The sequence below is a fragment of the Erinaceus europaeus genome, chromosome 18, assembly GCF_950295315.1.
Source record: "Erinaceus europaeus chromosome 18, mEriEur2.1, whole genome shotgun sequence".
Classification (NCBI taxonomy): Eukaryota; Metazoa; Chordata; class Mammalia; order Eulipotyphla; family Erinaceidae; genus Erinaceus; species Erinaceus europaeus.
The window spans coordinates 59,463,835-59,485,906 of NC_080179.1; the positions used below are offsets into that span (position 1 = coordinate 59,463,835).

At 36.6% G+C, this 22,072-nt stretch overlaps 1 protein-coding gene across 1 annotated transcript in view; it reads right to left on the reverse strand.

Moving 5' to 3' along the window:
* The window catches only part of LRP1B (LDL receptor related protein 1B), a 1,816,831-nt gene that overhangs the window by 110,131 nt on the left and 1,684,628 nt on the right, over positions 1-22,072 (reverse strand). The window contains exons 70-74 of the mRNA XM_060178059.1: positions 21,507-21,613; positions 21,026-21,158; positions 19,639-19,761; positions 3,990-4,115; positions 1,933-2,070 (exon numbers count right to left, since the gene is read on the reverse strand). Coding sequence (XP_060034042.1) covers positions 1,933-2,070; positions 3,990-4,115; positions 19,639-19,761; positions 21,026-21,158; positions 21,507-21,613 — 627 coding nt within the window. The remainder of the gene's footprint in view (positions 1-1,932; positions 2,071-3,989; positions 4,116-19,638; positions 19,762-21,025; positions 21,159-21,506; positions 21,614-22,072) is intronic.

Here is a 22,072-nt window from a genome sequence, read left to right on the forward strand (position 1 = left end):
AATCAATGAGAGGGTTATTGTTATATAGTAAAGCTGAATTATTGAGAAGTATGAGAACATTAATAGTCATGAAGGTAATCATGATTAACTGCCATGGAATCTTTAACACTTTATAAGTTATTAAAATATGCCAGTGGGATGTATACAATGAGTGTAATGCATGCAGCAACATCCTGCAGATATTTCTCACCTGGTAAGTAACAAGTTAGATGAGAAAGTGAGAAAAGAAAAGAAGAAAATCAAAATTAGGAATTATTCCTTGTTTTTAAAATAATCTGGATTGGGAAGTTGGGCGGTGGCACAGTGGGTTAAGCGCATGTGGCACAAAGCTCAGGGACTGGCGTAAGGATCTCGGTTCGAACCCCCCCCTGCTCCCCACCTGCAGGGGAGCCGCTTCACAGGCGGTGAAGTAGGTCTGTAGGTGTCTGTCTTTCTCTCCCCCTCTCTGTCTTCCCCTCCTCTCTCCATTTCTTTCTGCCTTATCCAACAACGAACAACATCAACAATGGCAATAATAATAACCACAACGAGGCTACAACAACAAGGGCAACAAAAAGGGGTTAAAAATGGCCTCCAGGAGCGGTGGATTCATGGTGCAGGCACTGAACCCAGCAATAACCCTGGAGGGAAAAAAAATAATAATAATAATCTGGATTGGGGACAATACGTTAAATTATATTTTTCAGTATGCAAAATAAGATGTTAGGGACCAGGCAGTGGCACATAGTGCACATGCATTCTCATGCACAAGGACCCACCCAGGTTTGCCCCCTGCTCCTGACCTTCAGGGATGACACTTCATGAGCTGTAATCAAATATGCGTGTGTCTATCTTTCTCACTTCCTCTCTCATCTCAACTTCTCTTTGTTCTATCCAATTTAAAGAAAAAAAGAGAAAAAAAATGGCCACCAGGAGTGGTGGCTTCATAGTGCCAGCAGTGCCCCAGCAATAATCCTCGTGACAATAAGAAATAAAAAAAAAAAAAAAGAAGGGAGTCGGGCTGTAGCGCAGCAGGTTAAGCGCAGGTGGCGCAAAGCACAAGGACCGGCATAAGGATCCCTTTCGAACCCCGGCTCCCCACCTGCAGGGGAGTCGCTTCACAGGCGGTGAAGCAGATCTGCAGGTGTCTGTCTTTCTCTCTTCCTGTCTTCCCCTCCTCTCTCCATTTCTCTCTGTCCTATCCAACAACGACAACAACAATAACTACCACAATAAAACAACAAGGGCAACAAAAGGGAATAAATAAATAAAATAAAATAAAATAAAAATTTAAAAAGAAATAAAAAAAGAAAAGAAAGTCAGATGTTAAATATAAAATAGTAAATTAATAACAAAGGTCTATTAATTTGAGTATTATGAGATTCTAATTGAGTAAACATAATATCTTCTTGAAGAACAATTCAGTAGCTGGGGAATTAGTTTATTAGGTTTGTAACAGGACTTGCATGCCTGTGGCCTCAAATTAATGTCCAATAGCCCATATGCCACAATGGTGCTCTGGTCTCTGTTGTTTCCATAAGATAAATCATGAAAAAGAGTAATTCAATAAGGGATAGCATTTTAAAACACTGAATATATTTTAAAGATCTTAGCCAATATCCAACCAAATAATTACAAAATTCCAAAATATCAAATCTAAATTTTATAAAATAAAGTCTTCAGGGAGGTAGATTTCTTTGCAGGTACTAACATTTAAATTTGAATATTGAGTTATCAGTGTCAGTTCCAACAAGGGCACTTGTAAAATCAATCTTGCTCACCTCAAACTTTCTAAGAGATGTTCTGAGTGTGATTTGGCAAAAGTTTAAAAACTGTACTGCATACAACTTAAAATGTATTTTTTTCCTTGAAATAGTAAAGAAAAATGCAGTCATATTGAAGCAGACAATTCACTTGTTGTCACTATACTTTGTTTAATAGAAATAAACTCACTCATTCTGCAGGCTTGTTCATCTGAACCATCTCCACAGTCATCAAGTCTATCACACTGGAGGTCCATTGGGATACATTTTTTATTACTGCATGCAAATTCATCTTTTTTACAAGGTCTTGCTTTATAGGTAACCTTACCTGTAGAGATATTTAAATAGATTAGAACTTCACAAAATCAAAACAATTTTATTGAGCATATAACATGTTCAACATTTAACCAAACTATGAAAATGAAATACTTCATTTGTTGTCTTGAGTCCCAAATCTAAAAACAAGTGAAATCTTTGAATTTTCAGAATAGTCATGTATTCACACTTTCTGAAGTAAATAAGCTGCTTACACAAGTAAATGTTTGAACCTAATGTTCAAATATTTGAACCCTAAAATAATTTTTTGAAGTTATATAAACTGGCAGAGAAGTCTGTATCAGGGCTTGTCATCAAGTAATTTTTATGCTGGCTTTAATAAAATCTTTGGTTTTCCAGAAAGTAAGTGTTGATGAGGATGTGGAGAAAGAGAAACCACCACACTGCTAGTAGGCAGGCAAACTGGTGCAACCTCTATGGGAAGAAGTATGAGGAGCCCTTAAACAAATAAAAATGGAAATACATTTTGATCCAGCAATGTAGCAGACCAGGACAGGAGAGAAGTGGTGGAAAACCTTTTGAAACAGCATCCTGAAACAAACCTCAATATAAAATGCTGTACAGATTTCAGAGGAAGACCTTCATGCCACGTGCTGTTAATCAGCTTTTAGAGCAGAACTCCAAAGACGTGTGGAAAAGCAACTCTCTGAGGAAAATTTCACCATGGATGTGCTAAAGACCCCACTAGCTGCTCTTGACCTTCTCCAGACTAGATTAGAGAAGAAACTATCTCATCCCAATAAGACAAATAATTATGTAATTGGGTGAAGGATGCAAATTCATGGGGAACTTTGCCAAAAAATTGCTGTGTAAATATGCCCCAATAAATGTGTTCACCATTCTGTTCCATTTCCTGAACAGTTCCAAAGTTCTTTGCTTAAATGTGTTTCATTTACCTCCCTCTTATTGGGCCCTTGCAGAGGTGGTACCTCTCACATAGCAATACCACTCTTAAGCGTTTACCCATAGACTTCCTGAAAACACTAATTTGAATGGACATATGTAGCCTTGTGTTCTTCATAATAGCCAAAATATGGAAGCAACCTAAATGTTCATCAACAGATGACTGAATAAAGAAATGTTGCTACAGATACTCAATGATGTGTAAATTAGCAATTAAAAAAATACAATACTGTGCTCTTTATGACAAAGAAGAATGGAATTGATAGTGACTATGTCTAGGAAAGGAAGGAAGGAAGTGAAAGACCACTACTGGATAATTTCACTCATAAGTAGAACAGAGAAAACAAACACAGGAGCTTGCAAAAACCAGACAGACTAGCCAATCTGTCTCTAAGACCTTGGAAGACTTTAACAGTGGGAGGTTTGGATCACAGAACTTTGGAGGTAGGTATGGTGTGGAACTATACCCCTATTATCTTAGAATTTTGTTAATTGCTATATAATCTCTGTAAAATTTTTAGAAATGCGTTGATTTTAGAGTTTTTTTTTTTTCAGGATTGTGGAAATGTGCACTTAAATACATTATATATACACTCTCTTCCTTCCAAGATCTGTTTAACAAAGAACTTGTTGTAGGCTGAGGAGATACCATAATAGCTATGAAAAAAGTCTTATATGCTTGGAGAACCAAAAGTCCCTGGTTCATTCCCCAGCATCATCATAAGCCAGTGCAGTGCTTTGGCAAAAATAACAAATATATATATATATATATATAATTTTTTCTCTCATGTAGCATTTTCTGGGATAAAGTATAATCAACAGTTGAATCTCTGAATCTCTGACACAAATCTCTAATAAACCAAAATTAATGTAACAGATAACTTCCCATAGATCAGGAGATCAAGTGTTTGAAAAAAAATTAAATATGTATTCATTTTTAACTCTAAAATGAGTACATGACATTGTACTGTCAGTAAATGGAGTATTTCACATTTAATATATTGTTACCACCACAGTGATCCTCATCTGAGTTGTCTCCACAGTCATCAACATCATTACATATTTTCTCTGGCTGTAGGCATATTCTGCTGTTTCTGCATCTGTGGGGTCTTGTGGGTGGGCAATGAAATTTGACTGGAAGAAAGAAAAGAAAAACAAAGCAATTCCTTAGGTTTATGAAGAACCAGCTTTCTTTTGTCTCTCTTTTCCTCACTTTCTTAAGTTGCTGACATGCAGATACTAGAAAAATGTGTGATAATAGAATCTTCTGATACTGTTTATTTATATTAACCACAGAAATAAGTGAACAGTGGGAATGTTGCATTAAGTAAGAAAAAGAGCCAAACTTCACGATCTCATTTCCAGAAGCCTTATCTTAGCTGACTTCACTTGGTGTACTAAATTAATTTATGCCTACAGTTTATATAACATAGCAGGATGCTTAGCTATCTGAAAGAGCAATTTCACACAGGATAGAGCTTCAGCAAGCATATGTTACAGGCCTAAAATTGAAAACAGACCATGCAGTTATGGGAGGAAAAAAGTATCAATAATACTAGTGCTGAATTTCTCAATCTCTATTTCAGTAAGTATCCACATACATAAGTCATATAAGTTGATCCTGGTCACCGATTTTTAGTTGTATGTACATGTGTTATATGTATGTGGTGGGAGTAAACATAAAAGAGAGGAATGAGAAATAAACTTAAAAATGAAACAGTGAAGGTCAGGGAATTTAACATTTGTCCTTTTCATCACTGACTTTATCAGAAGACTTAAACTTTATAAAACTGGCACTATCTCTAATAACTTCATTCTTATGGACTCTGTCCTGGGTCGCCTAGTGTTCACTCCATTGAACTGTCTGGGTAGATACTCTCATAAATGTAATTGACACTATACCCTGGAGACTTTCAGTGTTCTATAAATTTCACATCTCACAATGACAGGACATTATTGCTGGAAACCAACTTCAACAATCACAAGATGCAGCTCTTTTTTTCATCCTCAAGCGATACCATTTCTCCAAACATAAGCTCTGTCTCATTTACATAGTTCAATTAGTGGCTTATAAAAGCCAAATGTTGGAATTACTCTAAATGCCTTATTCTCATTGACTTTCACCAATGGGTCAACAGATCCAGTTGATACTACTTCCTAACTTGCCTTCTCTTCACACAGTTATAGTAATCACACTAGTCCAGTTCTACAGTATCTGCTACATTGTTGACTGCAATAGAGTCATAGAATCCTAAGTATATAGGCTTCATTACACAACCCAAGTTCCACCAAAACATACAATAGACATAAAATATTATATTTATCTCATAATCTCTTTGATAAATATTTATCATTTCCAGAAAATAATTGTGTTTCATACTTAGGACACCATTACCTCGTCCATGTCACTCCTATAGCCACATGCCTTGACACTTCATATTTTAGCAGTACCACTTTCCTACAGCTCACTTGATATGCCATGCTTCTTCTTGTCTTACTTCCTTGCTTTCATCAATCTGGGTTTTGCAAAAATCAGAGTTCTCCCCCTTTTGCTCTTTTAGAAATATCACTTCAATTGCTCAAACCTGGAATGTTTCTTGCTTGAAGACATCCTAGTGTCTACTATAGCTTTCAAAACTTTGTTGAGTCTAACCTCAGGCTTTGGTTATATGGTGTCATTCTCTCTCTCTTCCTGTCTCTCTCATTGTATCTGAAAAAGTCAGTGGAGAGCAGTGAATCCCTGGTTTCAAAAACATCAAAAACAATAACAACAACAACAAAAACATTTCCCTATCCTATAGGAAGCCAGAATCTACATGAACAAACTACTGAAGCCCTGGTGACAATAACAACAAAAATGTCATTTCACCATCCTGGACAAAATCAAACTCTACATGAACAAACCATCCAATAGTTGGATCTCTTAAGTTCTTGAATTTCTCATAAAAGTCCTTTTAGAATATTTTTTAGAGTGTTCATTTATTTATTATTGTATAGATACAGAGAGAATTTGAGAGGGAAGGGGGGAGATAGGGAAAGAGACACAGAGACACCTGCCACCCTGCTTCACCAATTGTGAAGTTTTTACACAGCAAGTAGGGACCAGGAGCTTGAACCTTGGTCCTTGCAAAGTGTAATGTGTGCACTTAACCTGGTGCACCACCACCTGGCCCCTATGTTACAACATGTTAACTATGATTGATATATAACATTTTATTGGTTTCATGTATATAGCATAATGATTTAATATTTGTATATGTTATAAATGATCACCACATTACTTTTAGTGTTAAAGTAAACCATCATCCAGTGTTACAATATATTTTTTCACATGATCAAACTTTTAGATTCACTTACTTATTATCAACTTTCAAATCTCTGTGTCCTTTGACTTTCATTCACCTATGTCAACCACTCTCTTGGAAAGGTGTGGACTACAGTAAAATTTAACTAAACATTATCTCCTTTTTAAAATGGCTTATTTGGGAGGGGCCAGGTGGTGGCACACCAAGTTAAGCGCACATATTACAATGCAAAAGGACACAGGTTGAAGTCCCTGGTCCCCACCTGCAGGGGGAAAGCTTTACAAGTGGTGAGGCAGGGCTGTAAGTGTCTCTCTGTTTCTCTCTCTCTATCCTTACCCCTCCCCTCTCAATTTCTCATTGTCTCTATTCAATAATAAATAAAAATATTTAAAAAATAAAATTGCTTATTTTGGGTGGGGGTAGATAGCATAATGGTTTTGTAAAGAGTCTTTCATGCCTGAGGCTCTAAAGTCCCATGTTCAATCCCCTGCACCACCATAAGCCAGAGCTGAGCAGTACTCTGGTAAAAAAAATAAAATAAAATGCCTTATTTTTATTTATTTTACTGGAGATAAAGAGTGGCCAAAGCATCCTTCTGCATATGCAATGCCCAGTCTTCTACCACTGTGCCACCACTGGAGCCTACACAGTTTTCTTCTTAATTTAATTAATGAGAAATCCTGCAGACTTAAGGTAGGAAATATTATTTGATGCACATGGGGAACACTGAAGTTGTTATTTCCTACAGTCACTTCATTCACAAAGCCAATAATTTCAATACTACAAACCCTTACCACTGCATTCTTCTTTTCCAACTAGTCACATTATAATATTTGTCAATCTTAGCTAAAACTTTATTTTTTTACCCTATTAACCAATGTTTTATTTTTCTTTACTTCCCTTTGTATTGATAATAGGTTCATGCTTCATCATTTCATGTATCTTTAGATAATTGTTTACTGATGAACCCATTATATTACTAGCCCTTTTAAAAACTGAATTTAATTCCAATAATCTTAATTCTATAGCCTCCCCTCGCTTTTTTCAACTTAGTTCCCTAACAAAAACCTAAACTTAGTGAAATCAGATAATACCCCAAGTTTACACAGTAGCAGTACAAAAATGTTCAGATAGTCTTACTGCAAGAACAACTGAAATCACAAATATTGGCCACATGGTCAATGCCACATGGTCCCTCAACATTACTAGGTCATATTTTATATATGTTTGTATTTTATGCATATGAATATATGCCAGGAAATATATATCACTCTCTTATTCTCTAAAGCAATAATTCAAATCTGCATTCTTTTTAAACATCCCCACAGAGCTAAATTCCACATTCTAGATATGAGCAAAATTCCTACTAAACACACTACTCACACACACACAGAAATAAACAGATACATTTTTAATCTTGCAAAATAACCACATTTAATCTAGATTAGTCAGTCAACTTATTTTAACATATTCAATGACAAGAGAACAGCAATCAAACCCCTATCTGAAATTAATTGTTGTACCTGTTCTGCTATTCATTTCATTTTCCCCTACCTCCACTGTACTATTCTTAAAATATTTTATCACCAGTGTAGTTCTTTTGTTTGTTTGTTTTTGATTTTTGTCCACCATCATTATTGCTTTGTGCCTACACAACAAATTCACTGCTCATGGTGGCCATTCTTTCCCATTTTACTTGATAGGACAGAAAGAATTTGAGAGGGGAAGAACAGATAGAGGGGGAAAGAGAAAGAGAGACACCTCCAGACATGCTTCATTGCTCATGAAGCTTCCCCTTACAGGTGGATCGTGGGCATTTGAACCCTGTTTCTTGAGCATGGCATGCACCCAACTGGATACACCACTGCCTAGCTCCCAATATTTCTTTTATCATACTTTTCTTCCTCTAATATTTTTGCGACAGAGGAAGAGAAAGTAAAGTTCTTTTATTTCCCTACTTTATTTGCCAGGGAAGTTGATGGTAGTATAGTTGATTATAGGTACAACCTCTCATCTCCCCACAATAGGTGTCTGCAAGATACTGCTCCAACTTTGGTCTTTTGCCACCGTCATACACTAGGGTACCAGCATGCCTCTATCCTATCCTCTAACTCTTTCCCTAGAATTCTTTGCTTTGGTAGAATACATCACACCCAGTTCAAGTTTCACTTTATATTTTTTGCTTTGGTAGAATACATCACACCCAGTCCAAGTTTCACTTTATATATTTTTCCCTTGCTACCTCAGCTTCTTAATTTCTATCAATGAGTGAAATCAACCAATATTTGTCCTATTCTTTCTAGGTTATCTAATTCAACATGGTTCATTCAAGGTCCATCCAAGATACAGAAATGCTATACAGTTGTTAAATGGGTGAAGATTCTTGAGAAGAAAACCCTACCTGAATCCCCCACCCCCACCTGACATCTGGCATGCAGGGGTGTAGTCTGGAAAATTTAAAAGAACCAAAGGCCTGCCTCATTTGTCAGGGCCTGGAAATTCCTGGAAATTTTGAAATATGTTCATAATCCAAGGCTATATTATGATGCATTGGTTTTATTTACAGCTTTGTTATTGTTTTTGTTATCTTAGTATGACCAACCTTCCTTTTACTAAACCCAACAATGGTAAATTAAGTGAATTATGTATGAAAGTATCTTAATATAGTAGTACCATGTAAATAAGATATCAAGTTACAAACTGAATTATGAGTATTAAATCATGCTAGTGATCAGTCAAAATATCCTAGTATAAGCCAACCAACTACTTTCTGTTATCACCACACTTTCCTACGTCTATTATATTTATTATTTTTCAGGAAGTTTTTCTTAAAACTATGTAGCATTTTATTCCCATTACAAAAACAAGACACAATCAATAAAAGGATGTGGGGGGTAGAATAAAGATAGGATAGTTTAAGAGATAAAAACCTCCCTTCTCCTTTTTGTATAATAATTAGTTAAATAAGCCATTTTTCCTGTGTACAAAGGATGATGATAAACTTCTCAGGAAGTAAGAAGACTCTTTTAAGCTCTATTTCACTTTTATGTCCACCCACCTGGGTTTTTCTATTTTATTTAAAAGTCTACTATTTATCAATATTCTGTCTTAGTATCCTGTTTCTTTTCTCTCCACCTGCCTCCCACCTTTTTTTTTTTTTTTTTTTTTTTTGGTACTGGGATGCTATCACTCCTGGAGGACTTTTAAGCTTTTTTTTTTTTTTTTTTTTAATATTTATGTATTTACTTATTTCCTTTTTGTCACCCTTGTTTTTATTGTTGTTGCAGTTATTATTGCTGTTGTTACTGATGTCATTGTTGCATAGGACAGAGAGAAAGAGGAAGGGAAGACAGAGAAGAGGAGAGAAAGATAGATGCCTACAGACCTGCTTCACCAGCTGTGAAGCGACTCCCCTGCAGGTGGGGAGCCAGGGTCTCGAATTGAGATCCTTACGCAGGTCCTTGCACTTTGTGCCATATGTGTTTAACCCGCTGCACTACCTGGAGGACTTTTTAAGATACAGAAACAGAGTTAGAGAGAAAGACACCACAGCACCAAAGCCTCTTTTAGTGTGGTGCAGGCCAGGTTTGGGAAAGCAAGTAATCTGAAAGTGAGCCATCTTATTGACTCACCCTACTTTTTTTTTTTTTTGTTTAAACCAGAGCACTGTTCAGCTCTGGCTTACGGTGGTGCAGGGGATTGAACTTGGGACTTTGGAGCCTCAGGCATGAGAGTCTGTTTGCATCACCATTATGCTATCTACCCTCCGCCCATCATCCTACTTTTCTTACACTTTACTCCCAGTAAACCTAATTTATATGTATAGTATTTATTACTTCATTTTATGCTGACATTCAAATTTTTATCTTTGGAGTAGACAAAGCATAAAGCTCTAGAACCAAGTATTCAGTGTTTAGTTGAAATCCTGCCTTAATGTTTCCTCAAAGGCATTCCAACAGTTCACTTCTGAAGTTGTTCCTCTTTCATATTTCCCAACAATTCAAATGTGCAAGCAAAACTATCTTATAATTGGAACTTCCTTTCTTATCCCCTTTATCTAACCAATTATTTGATCCAGTTTACTTTGCCTTTTAAATTATCTTCGAATCCACATGTACTTGACTTTATGTGTTCTCATTATTTTAATCCAAGCTACCAATCTACTCTAATTGCCTTAACAAGCTTTCCACTATTTTATCTACTGTTTGTAAAATATAAATGTGACTATGTCATATGAGAGTTATTGCTTCAGTCTTTTTAGTAATTTTAATTGCTTTTGAGCTAAATCTAAAATCACTATCACAAATCAAAAAGTGCTAGGTATCTCTTCTCTCTCTTCAGTTTCTCCCCCAAACTGATATCTATATTGCTCTGCTTTCTGTAAGCACAATGATTTTTCAGCTTCTCCAATAACCTGTGATTTGCTCGGCCTCAGGTTCTTCTTACATCTTATTTCTTTTGACTACCACTAAATCGTGCAGCCCTGACTCCCATGTCTGTTTACAGCAATGTATCTTTTAGATGTAAAATCAAATGCTATTACTCATAATACAAAATTGAGTATGATTCCTCTATTCTGTGTTTGTAGCTTACAATGTATTTTTGTCAACATAAGTATCACAGCTTGCAACATATTTTAGTCATAGTACTTCCTTCCAACTTATTCTAGATCTGTGAATCCAGAGCCATTGCATTATGAAAAATAAAAACATCTTTATCTTAAAAATACTTATTCAATGAGTGCTGGATTTATTTATTTTTGCCATATGTGTCATTTATGGCACTTAATGTCTACAGGATTCCACTATACATAATAGTCAAATTTTCCTTTCCCCTAGATAGAAGGTGAAATGTTTCCTGGAACTTCACCTCTCCTAAGTCCTACCTACCCTACTGGGGAAAGATAGAAACAGGCTGGGGGTCTGGATCAACCTGTCAATGCCCATGTCCAGCGGAGGAGCAATACAGAAGTCAGAACTCCCACCTTCTGCACCCCACAGAGATCTTTGGTCCATACTTTAATAAGAATAAAGAATGGGGAAGTTGGGAGTTGGGTGGTAGCACAGCAGGTTAAGTGCACATGGTGCAAAGCACAAGGACCTGTGTAAAGATCCCAGTTCAAACCCCTGGCTCCCCACCTGCAGGGGAGTCGATTCATAGGCAGTGAAGCAGGTCTGCAGGTGTCTATCTTTCTCTCCCCCTCTCTGTCTTCCCCTCCTCTCTCCATTTCTCTCTGTCCTATTCAACAACAGTGATATTAATAACAACAACATTAAAATAACAAAGGCAACAAAAGGGGAAAAAATAAATATTAAAAAAAAAGAATGGGGAAGTTTCCAACAGAGGGGCTGGGGCACAGAACTCTGGTGGTATTAACTGTATGAAATTATACCCCTGCTATCTTACAATCTTGTTAATCATTAGTAACTCACAAAGAAAAACAAATTAAAAAGCAGAGGCATATGAGGATAGGATTGCTCTCCATTCTGTCCTGAAACCATCCCTCTACCTCACAGCAGCCCACCCTGAAACCACACTGACTACTGTTAAAAGACGGTATGATACAAATTATTCTCCATTTAGAGATACACAAACCATTTCTATTTTCCCAGGTCCAAGCACTGCACAGGGTCTTAGTTAGCCAGGAGGACACAATGAGAAAAACCACATTTTTCTTAAACAAAATAATGAAGAAAAAAAAAAATCAAACACCCCCCCCAAAAAAAACCAAACTTCCCCTGGAAAGAAAAAATAATAATAAACCACTTAAAAAAAAAAAAACGTGAGACAGGGAAAGAGAGCGAGAAACAGAGACATCATAGCGCTGCACCAATGGCTCTATAAAGTGTCCCCCTTCAGGAACTCACAGATGGTGGCCTGCTATTTAAACATGAATCATCCCACAAGGTAATGTATGCTCTCTACCAGGTGAGCCACCTGCAAGGCCCAAAAGAATGAGAGATTCATTGACACCAGTTACCATGTTTACAGTGCTTTTTAGACTAGATCCTTAAAAACTAGTTTTCTGATTCCTCCTCTAGGCAGAATTCACTTTATTTCTCTCTGCCATAGCAATATAATTTTTATTTAATTCTACCAAATCCTGAAACACAGTGTATAAAACCAAACATCCAAAAACAATACAATCTCATTGTAAAAGAAAACCCTGTGCTTTGAGCATGTCAGTAGAAAATCATCCACATTTTTTAACTGTGGCTTCAGTGAAGCCATGTTGTCCAAAGCCAGGGAGAGCTCAGATGACACCTGTATCCCTCTTCAAGAGGCAAAAGTCAGGCCATCACATACCCTGGTGATTCGTTGAGCCCTGACCTCTGACCTCCATCTCCCAATCTGCCAGTGGGGTCTCCAAACCTTTTTTTTTTTCCTTGCTAGGAATGAGGTACCAAGGGAGTGGGGAGTGTTATGTCTTTCTATAAAGTTGTGGGTTAGTTAGAAAAAAAAATCAGGAGGCTAGGAGGAGGTGCACCTGGTTAAACACATAGCAAGAAGTGCAAGGAGAACACCTGGTGTGAGCTACTTTTTGGAGCTTCTTTTTTAAGCAGCTTACAACCTAGGATTCTCTGGAGAGGGGAGGATAACTGGGCCATCAATGGAAAGGGTGAATAAGGGGTGGCCAGGGTGACACCAAAAAAGAGCCCTATAACCCACTCTTGGGCTGGAAAACAGAGGCAAAAGGACAAAGAAAGGAAAATATTTGGCTTGACTATTTCTGAACTCATCCTTCCCCTGCCACTCCAGAACCAGCCCCTACAGGCCAGCAAGCTGCTCCCAGCAGGCTTCCTGCAGAGCTATTTTCTTCACAAGATTCCTTGCTCAGCAGGGGTGTCATTCCAAGCTTTTTTCTTTTCCTTTTCTTTTTGAAGGGTGCTGGAGCTCTATTTGAGTGACAGAATAGCTGACCAATCAGGGTCTCAGCCCTACCTGGGAAAGACTAGGTGGAGTTTTTGTTTTGTTTTTTTGATACTTCTTATAATTGGTTGTCTTTATTTGGTTTAGGAAGGGCACCAGGCTGCATGCTGTATCAAGAACTGTCCAAGTTGCAGACTGACTATTAGGTTTTTTTTTGTTTTTTTTTTTTTACTATATTTTAGTTTATTGTATAAATGTGTCCCTTTTCCCTCCTCTGCAGGTTGACCAAAATTAACTGTTATTGCTTTTTCCATTGATAGGATAACTGAGCCATAGGTGGAAAGGGTGAATAAGGGGTGGTCAGGATGACACCAAAAAAGAGCCTATAACCCACTCTGGTTCACTGTGGGAGGAACTTGTTTCTCTCTCCCTCTTCCCACCACCCTCCTTTTTTTCTCCTCAAAGCTAATTAAAAAAACAAAAACAAAAACAAAAAAACCTCCTTTCACTACTCTTTTATTTTCTTCTTTATTCTTTTGCTTTCTGAATTCACTGACACTTTTTTGTGAATTATTTTGTGGGAGAAATCTGACTCAGAGTGGGTTCTCTCTCTCTCTCTCTCTCTCCCTCTCTCTCTCTCTCTCTCTCTCTCTCTCACTGTATCTCTCTTTTCTACTTTCCTTTCTCCTACTGCTATCCCTAGAATTTATAGTGGACAGTATATTCACATAATTGTCTATCCTTCCTCTGCCTATTTTTCTTGCTCATCTCTCTCTTTTTTTTTCTTCTTGAACACGAGGTGTTTGGTTAACCAGTATTGGTTGAATTAAATCAATCTTTGCTTTAGTTGCTATTGTTGTAATTTCTGAGGTTTGTGACTGCAATTGTGAAAAGAATTTAGTATATATAGCATGGCTAGCATTCAAAACACAACAATGGAAGAATGAAAGAATAGAAAAATAAAAACCGCATCATAAAGAAAAATGGTTAAATCAAGAGCAAATAAAAGTGCTACCACAATGAATCAGGACAGGAGCCCAGAAGAAACTTCAGATCAGTCATAAATAACCATAGGTAAGGAAAGTATGCAAGCAATAATAAACCTAATAATCACAGAAATGAAGACAACAATAGAGGAAAGGGCTACAGAAGTAGGGAAAAAACAGATGAGACCTTCAATGAAAATACTAGCTACCTCAAGGGAATTAGAGAACCAAAAGCTGAAATAGCTGAGGTAAAAGGCCAACTAGCAGAACAAGCTAACACTATAACTGATCTGAAGAAGGAAGCTGAGGGAAGGGAAGCAGATTAACAGAAGCAGAAAACAGAATTAGCCAGACAGAAGATGAGCTAGAGAAAACTAAGAAAGACGTAAGAGCAAAAAAAGAGATTGAGAGATACTGAAAACTACAGAGATATATTGGATGATATAAAAAGAAGTAACATTTGTATAATTGGCCTACCAGTGAAAGAAAGACAAGAAGGGAAGTAAATATCCTAGAGGAAATAATAGAAGAAAATTTCCCAGACCTGAACAACAGAAAGGACATTAAGATTCAAGAGGCCCAGAAAGTCCCAAACAGAATCAACCCAGACCTAAATACACCAAGACACATCATAGAAATGGAAAGAAGTAAGGATACAATGGAAAGAAGTAAGGATAAAGAAAGGATCCTAAAGGCTGCAAGAGAGAAACAAAAAGTCACATACAGGGGAAAACCCATAAGACTATCAGCAGACTTCTCCACTCAAACTCTAAAAGCCAGAAGAGAATGGCAAGATATCTATCCAGCCCTCAATGAAAAAGGTTTCAACCAAGGATAATATATCCTGCTAGACTTTCATTCAAACTAGATGGAGGGATTAAAACTTTCTCAGACAGACAATAGTTAAAGGAGGCAACCATCACCAAGCCTGCCCTGAACAAGGTTCTAAAAGACCTCTTATAAACAAGAACATCACCATAATATTTGCCATATATCAGAGCAAATAAAAAATTGTAGAATACTGGCACTGAAATATCTTAAATCCATGATATCAATAAATGTCAGTGGCTTAAACTTACCCATTAAAAGGCACAGAGTGGGAGGATGGATCAGAAAACACAACCGAACCATATGCTGCTTGCAAGAATCCCACCTGACCCAACAAAACAAACACAGACTTAAAGTGAAAGGATAGAAAACTATCATACAGACTAATGGACCACCAAAAAGGGGCAGGAATAGCTATTCTCATCTCTGACACAATAGGCTTTAAGTTAAACAAAGTGATAAAAGATAGAGGATCTATCAACTAAGAAGATTTAACAATTATTAACATCTATGCACCCAATGAGGGACCATCTAAATACATCAAACACCTACTGAAAGAACTATAAAATTACATCAATAGTAATACAGTAATAGTGGGAGACTTCAACACCCCACTCTCACACTTAGATCAAAGAAGCAGAGAATCAACACAAGAAGCAAGAGCATTAAATGACGAGATGGATAGACTAGACCTCCTGGATATTTTCAGAGTTCTTCACCCACCAAAACTGGAAGATACTTTCTTTACAAATACACACAGAACATCCTCAATGATTGACCATATATTAAGCCACAAAGACAGTATCAACAAATTCAAGAGCATTAAAATCATCCCAAGTATCTTCTCAGACCACAGTTAAGCTAACATTCAACAAAAAACAGAGAATTACTAAAATTCACAAAATTTGGAAATGCAAACGCTGCTTAATAACTGCTGGGTCAAAGGGGCACTCAAGCAAAAACTTAAAGTGTTCCTGGAAACAAATGAAAATGAAGATCAAACTATTTGGGACAAAGCTAAATCAGTGTTGAGAGGGAAACTCATAGCCATAGAAGCACACATTAGAGAATAAGAAAAAGTTCAAATAAACAACCTTACTGCATGCCTTAAGGACTGAGAGGAAGAAGAACAAAGGAAACCTAAAGCAACCAGAAGGAAAGAAATTGCTAAAATTAATTCAGAAATAAACAACATAAAAAATAAGAGAACCATACAAAAGATCAATGAAGCCAAATGTTGGTTCTCTGAAAAATTAAACAAGATTAATAACACCCTAGCCAGTCTCACTAAAAAAGAGAGGGAGAAGACTCAAATAAATAGAATTGTAAATGAATAGACACACAACTGACACCACAGAAATCCAAAATATCATATGAAACTTTATGAACAACTATTTGCCACCAAGGTAGATAATCTGGAAGACATGGAAAAATTTCTAGAAACATATACCCTTCCACAACTGAACCAGGAAGAACTAAAAAACCTAAATGGACCAATCACAGACAAAGAAATCAAAAGTTATTAAGAATCTTTCCAACCACAAAAGTCCTGGACCAGATGACTTTACAAACCAATTCTACAAAATCTTCCGGAAACAGTTAATACCTATCCTTCTAAAGCTCATCCAAAAATCAAAGAAACAGGAACACTCCCTTCAGCCTTCTATGAAGCCAACATTACCCTGATACCAAAAGCAGATAAAGACACTACAAAAAAGGAAAACTACAGACCAATATCTCTGATGAACACAGATGCCAAAATATTAAACAAGATCTTGGCCAACTGGATACAGCAGTATATCAAAATGATTATTCATCATGACCAAGTGAGATTTATCCTGGGAATGCAAGATTGGTTCAATATACTTAAGTCAAACCAAAAACCACATGATTATCTCAACAAATATAGAGAAAGCCTTAGACAAAAATCCAATACCCATTCATGCTCAGAACACTACAAAAAATGGGAATAGATGGGAAATTCCTCAAGATAGTGGAGTCGATATATAGCAAAGCTATAGCCAACATCATACTCAATGGACAGAAGCTGAAAGCATTCCCCCTCAGTTCAGGGACTAGACAGGGCTGTCCACTATCACCATTACTCTTCAACATAGTATTGGAAGTTCTTGCCATAGCAGTCAGGCAAGAGAAAGGAATCAAAGGAATACAGATTGGAAAGGAAGAAGTCAAGCTCTCACTCTTTGCAGATGATAAGATAGTATACATAGAAAAACCTTTAGGTTCATGGTTAGTCAACAATTTGTTTGGCTTTATATCTTATGTCCTTTTTCAGCCACCAGGTTCCAGATGCTAATATGTTGCCAACAGGACTTCTCTGGCCTGATGACCTCACCAATATGTCCTGGAGCCCCACTTCCCCAGAGCCCACCCCACTAGGGAAAGGGAGACAGGCTGGGAGTATGGATCGACCTGTCAATGCCCACGTTCAGCAGGAAGCAAATACAGAATCCAGACCTTCCATGCACCCCATAATGACCCTGGGTCCATACTCCCAGAAGGATAAAGAATAGGAAAGCTATCAGGGGTGGGGATGGGATATGGAGTTCTGGTGGTAGGAACTGTGTGGAGTTGCCCCCCTCTTATCCTGTGGTTTTTGTCAGTGTTCCTTTTTTATGAATAAATATTTTTTTAAAAGTGCAAGGACTTACAAAAGGATCCCTTTTACAGTCTCCAGCTCTCTAATGTGTGTGTGTGTGTGTGTGGGGGGGGGGTGCTCCACAAGCAGCAGGTCTGTGGGTGTCTATTTTTCTCTCCCTCTCCACTCTCAATGTCTCTCTGTCCTATTGGATAAAACTGAAAAACAAAACAAAAAAAAACTTATGCTAGTTCCTTTTTGAAAATTCCAACTACTAAGTCAAATTTAATTTCTGGTGCATGTTGACCAGTCACTACTGATGCTGTTTATTAATGAAAATGCAAAAATCTTCCTTATAATCAATTCTATCAGCAGCTCTGTTGATGACTGGAATTCTGAGTCCTAGAAGTGTTCCTGGTGGGAGAGGGTTTAACTCTGTAGCCCTTAAGGTTTAGTTACAAACATTTTCTATATCACTCACTAGTTTTATACTAAAGAGAACTGGAGAATGGGGGGGAATGATTATAAAATTAGTATGTTGGGCTAATATAAGTAATTAAATTCATATTTTTCATTTATTCAGAAACAATATAATTCTAGTTATTCTCTAGAGTCCATTTTGTAAGATGATGTGAAAGAACTGACATTGAAAGCACTGTCTCTCATTAGCTGTACCTACAGAGCATAAGTTTTCAAAGCCAGTTTTTTCCCAGTTCAAATTGTTTAAAATACAAAGTCTTCTCTATGATTTAGATTTTTTTTTTATTCAGCTCTAATGTTAGCAATCAATGTCATATTCTATCAAAAGATATTGGCTTACCTTGGTGTACCATACAGAAAAATGTATTTAACTACATACACTCATGCTACGTTTCCCTTAAATCACTTGATGTGCCATTCTGTTATACCCAGTGTATCTTCCTTTATGTTACAGGGAAGCTGCCTTTCTTGTTGAGACTAGAAGTAAAGAGAAGAGGTGCTAGAATGTTTAACAATTGTAAGAAGTTAGTTGAGTTTGGTGATGTAAAAGTGAGTTGAGTGTGGTGATGTAAAAGTGAGTATTTATAATTACTATCTACATTAGCACACATTTAACATATGTTTACCCAAAGCAACTCGAACCTAAAAAAGCAAGACCTTTGTTAAGTTTTCAATTTTCATTTTGAATAACTTTTATTTTGGGTTTTCTAACAAATGATAGATGAAATAAGATAGATACACACGATTCATATTCACATATGTACACACAGTCTTTGAGCAACATTAATCTTAGTAGCAACTTCTGGAACTACAAGATTTTATTATACCCAGATTCTCCCTGTATCTATGTATCAAAATATTTTTTTAGCCTAAAGTACCAATTTCATATGGAGTCAAAGCCCTTCCATGAACTTCAATTAATTCAAAAGGTCAACCGTTCTAAATTCACTCTGACAAACTGCAATCTATAATATCTTTCTAATAATGTTGAGATGTGCAAGTTTACATTTAGTGTGGGCTCTCTATAAAGGTATAAACTTTGCATGGAACAATATTTTATGTCCTGAACAAAAAACTGTATCTGTAGTTATATTTTACCGGTCTAACATTGGCTGTTAAAATGTGGGGCTCAACTTAGCACTTCACTGACCAGCTCAGCGGTGATGAAAGAAAAACCTAGAATCACATTACAGCATGGAATATTACTCAGCTCTTAGAAAAGATGAAATTTCTTTCACTACATCCTGGCTAGACCTGAAGGTCTCACACTCAGTAAAATAAATCAGGAGGAAAAGGAGGAGTACATGGTGATGTCACTCATTGGTAGACTCAAAAAACAAAGAAAGAAAACATAAGGTGAAACTAGCTATAGTTAGCTGAAGCAGATTTACGAACCCAAAAGGAAGGATATGAGAAGGAACTTAAAAGGTTGTAGGGAGCCAATGCAATATGGTGGAGAAAAATGTCTGAGGTGGGTGTGCTGTGCCAAAATCACAGGGAGGTAGATAAGAAATGATACACATGTGAAAATAATTGTCTTGTAATTCACCATTTCCTTAATACAGTGAGTTAAAAGAAAACTGTCATACCACACATATCAGGGTCTTCATCAGAGTTATCTCCGCAGTCATCTTCTCCATCACATACCCAGAAATGCAGTTTGCAAAGGGAATTGTTGCAAAGGAATTCATCTTCTCTACATATATCTGCTCCTTTATTTCAAAACAAACAAACAAACAAAAAAAGAGACATAGAGATGTGGCATAGTTGTTATCAACTGGAAAACACATTCTTCTAATTCTTAGTGTGGTATCTAGTTTCTCACCTCCTGATAATTGTGCACTCAACCATTGTGCCACTGCTCAACACTGCCCCCTCCCCGTAGTGTTTTATTTTAATTGGGGTGGGTGGGGACGAATGGTTTACAGTGTGTTTGTAGACACATGGTTTAATTGCTAATTTCCTTTTGCATCATACAACGGGGCCTCAAGGTTCCCTCCACCCTGGGATGATTATCTGGGTGGTATGCAAAGCAAAGCAGGTGCACTATCCTGGGGAATTATTTTGCCAGTCCTCACAAATACATTTAAAGAGCGGGTTGGAATGATGTATCTTTAGTATTTTGCAGGAAAACAACATGGGAATGTAAATTTAGATGGCTGTTTTGTGATCCTGTCTGCTTGAGTTAACCAGAATATAGAGATTTGAGTCAAGACTGACATAGAATTACACTTAAATGAGATGAACTTGGCAATCATAAATATGTTATATTGGAGATCAATTAGGTGGAATAACAGGAGCTCAGGCAAGACACAGTTAAGAAGAACTAGGCTAATGTCAGTGAGTAAAGTCAGGAAGATAGAGTTTATTAGGTAGCAAATGGAAAAATAAAAGAGGAGCAATTTAATTGTCATCCCAAAGTCTTTATATATAAGACATTCCATAAAAGTTGGGTGATAGCAGACGAGCCACAAATTTAAGTGTCTCTAGAATTATCAATTATAGAAAGTGAGTTTGGGAGCTTGACAAGAAGTCAAAACAGCTATTAAGAAAGTTTCATATTTTATAGTTCTCTAAAATGTATTATAGATTCAAAATGAAAACTAAAATTTCTGTTGAATAGACCACATCAGGTTTGGGATGGAGACACTAACAAATCACTATAGCCTAATGTGATATTTTAAAGTGTGGAAAATATTTTTTTTTCCTTGAGAAAAGACTTATTAAAATATAATAGATTTACTTAAACTCAGTCAGTCTTCAGAATATGTACACATGCTTTACACCACACGGTTTGCTTATTTAGAACAGGCTATTTATTACACAGTGAAATTAAAAGGAGTAAAGATAGTCCTGTAATGATCCTCTCCCCTGCCTCTAGCATACTTGACATTCTGTGAAACACTTTGACTGACAATTTCCTATTTCTTAACTGACAAACACTTATGTGCATAAACATACACATAAAGGTCTTACCTCTGTCACAGTTCCCTTCATCACTGCCATCCACACAGTCCTGTATGCCATCACACAGCCATCTAATTGGAATACAGTGGGCTTTATTTCTACAACGAAACTGGTCTTCCTTACATTCGGTCACACAATCCATCTGTTCAAATATGAATAGTCACGGCAGGTTTCATTAATGATAATGATATAGGCACAGGAAAAGTAAACATGCAACTGACAATTCTGGAAAAATCACTATCCTGGAGGTGAAGGCTTTCTTTTATTTAGATTTGGAGAACATAATAATCTCTACAGATGACTATTGATATAAACCATGAATGGTAAAAAAAAATTAAGCATTTGCTAGAATTACTATATTCAATGCACTTATCTAACATTGTACACCGGCCTAAGCACCAAGAGACTGTTTTTACCATTTTTACTACATTTGTTTTCCCAATTCTAATGAATGTGATTCAAAGGCTTTTAATCAAATGGTAAGTTTTACCTCATCGGAACCATCTGCACAATCATCTTCACCATTACATTTCAAAAATGCTGTAACACATCCTCCACTGGCACATATATATTCACTTGACGAACAAGTAGGAGAAACTAAACAGAATTACAAAATGGAGCCATAGATTTAATAAAATGAGTGACTACTATAAGAGATATAAGCACACATAATTGCATACAAATTTCATCGGTAATAATGAGAATCGCTTATTTAAACTATATTTAACTAATAGTAAACATTCATTTAAAATTTGTCAGAGTAATTAACAGTTTATAGAATTCTGAGGTACCCTTTTATGATATAGGAAATACAAATTACAAGTAGATAAGTTACTTCTCAATTTAATTTTACAAGAACCATGATGGTTGCCTTTGTTGGTCTGATTTTGTTAGGCTTGCATTCAAACCCCTGGGGTTCCTAACTTTTTATTAGACTACTATATAGAAAAATGTACTTATAAAAGGAGTTTGTGGTCAAAATTTCTTAGTCTACAAAGACTATAAAACACTTTCCTTAAGTTTTAATTCCCTCTGATAGTTTGCCTGGGGATGGAT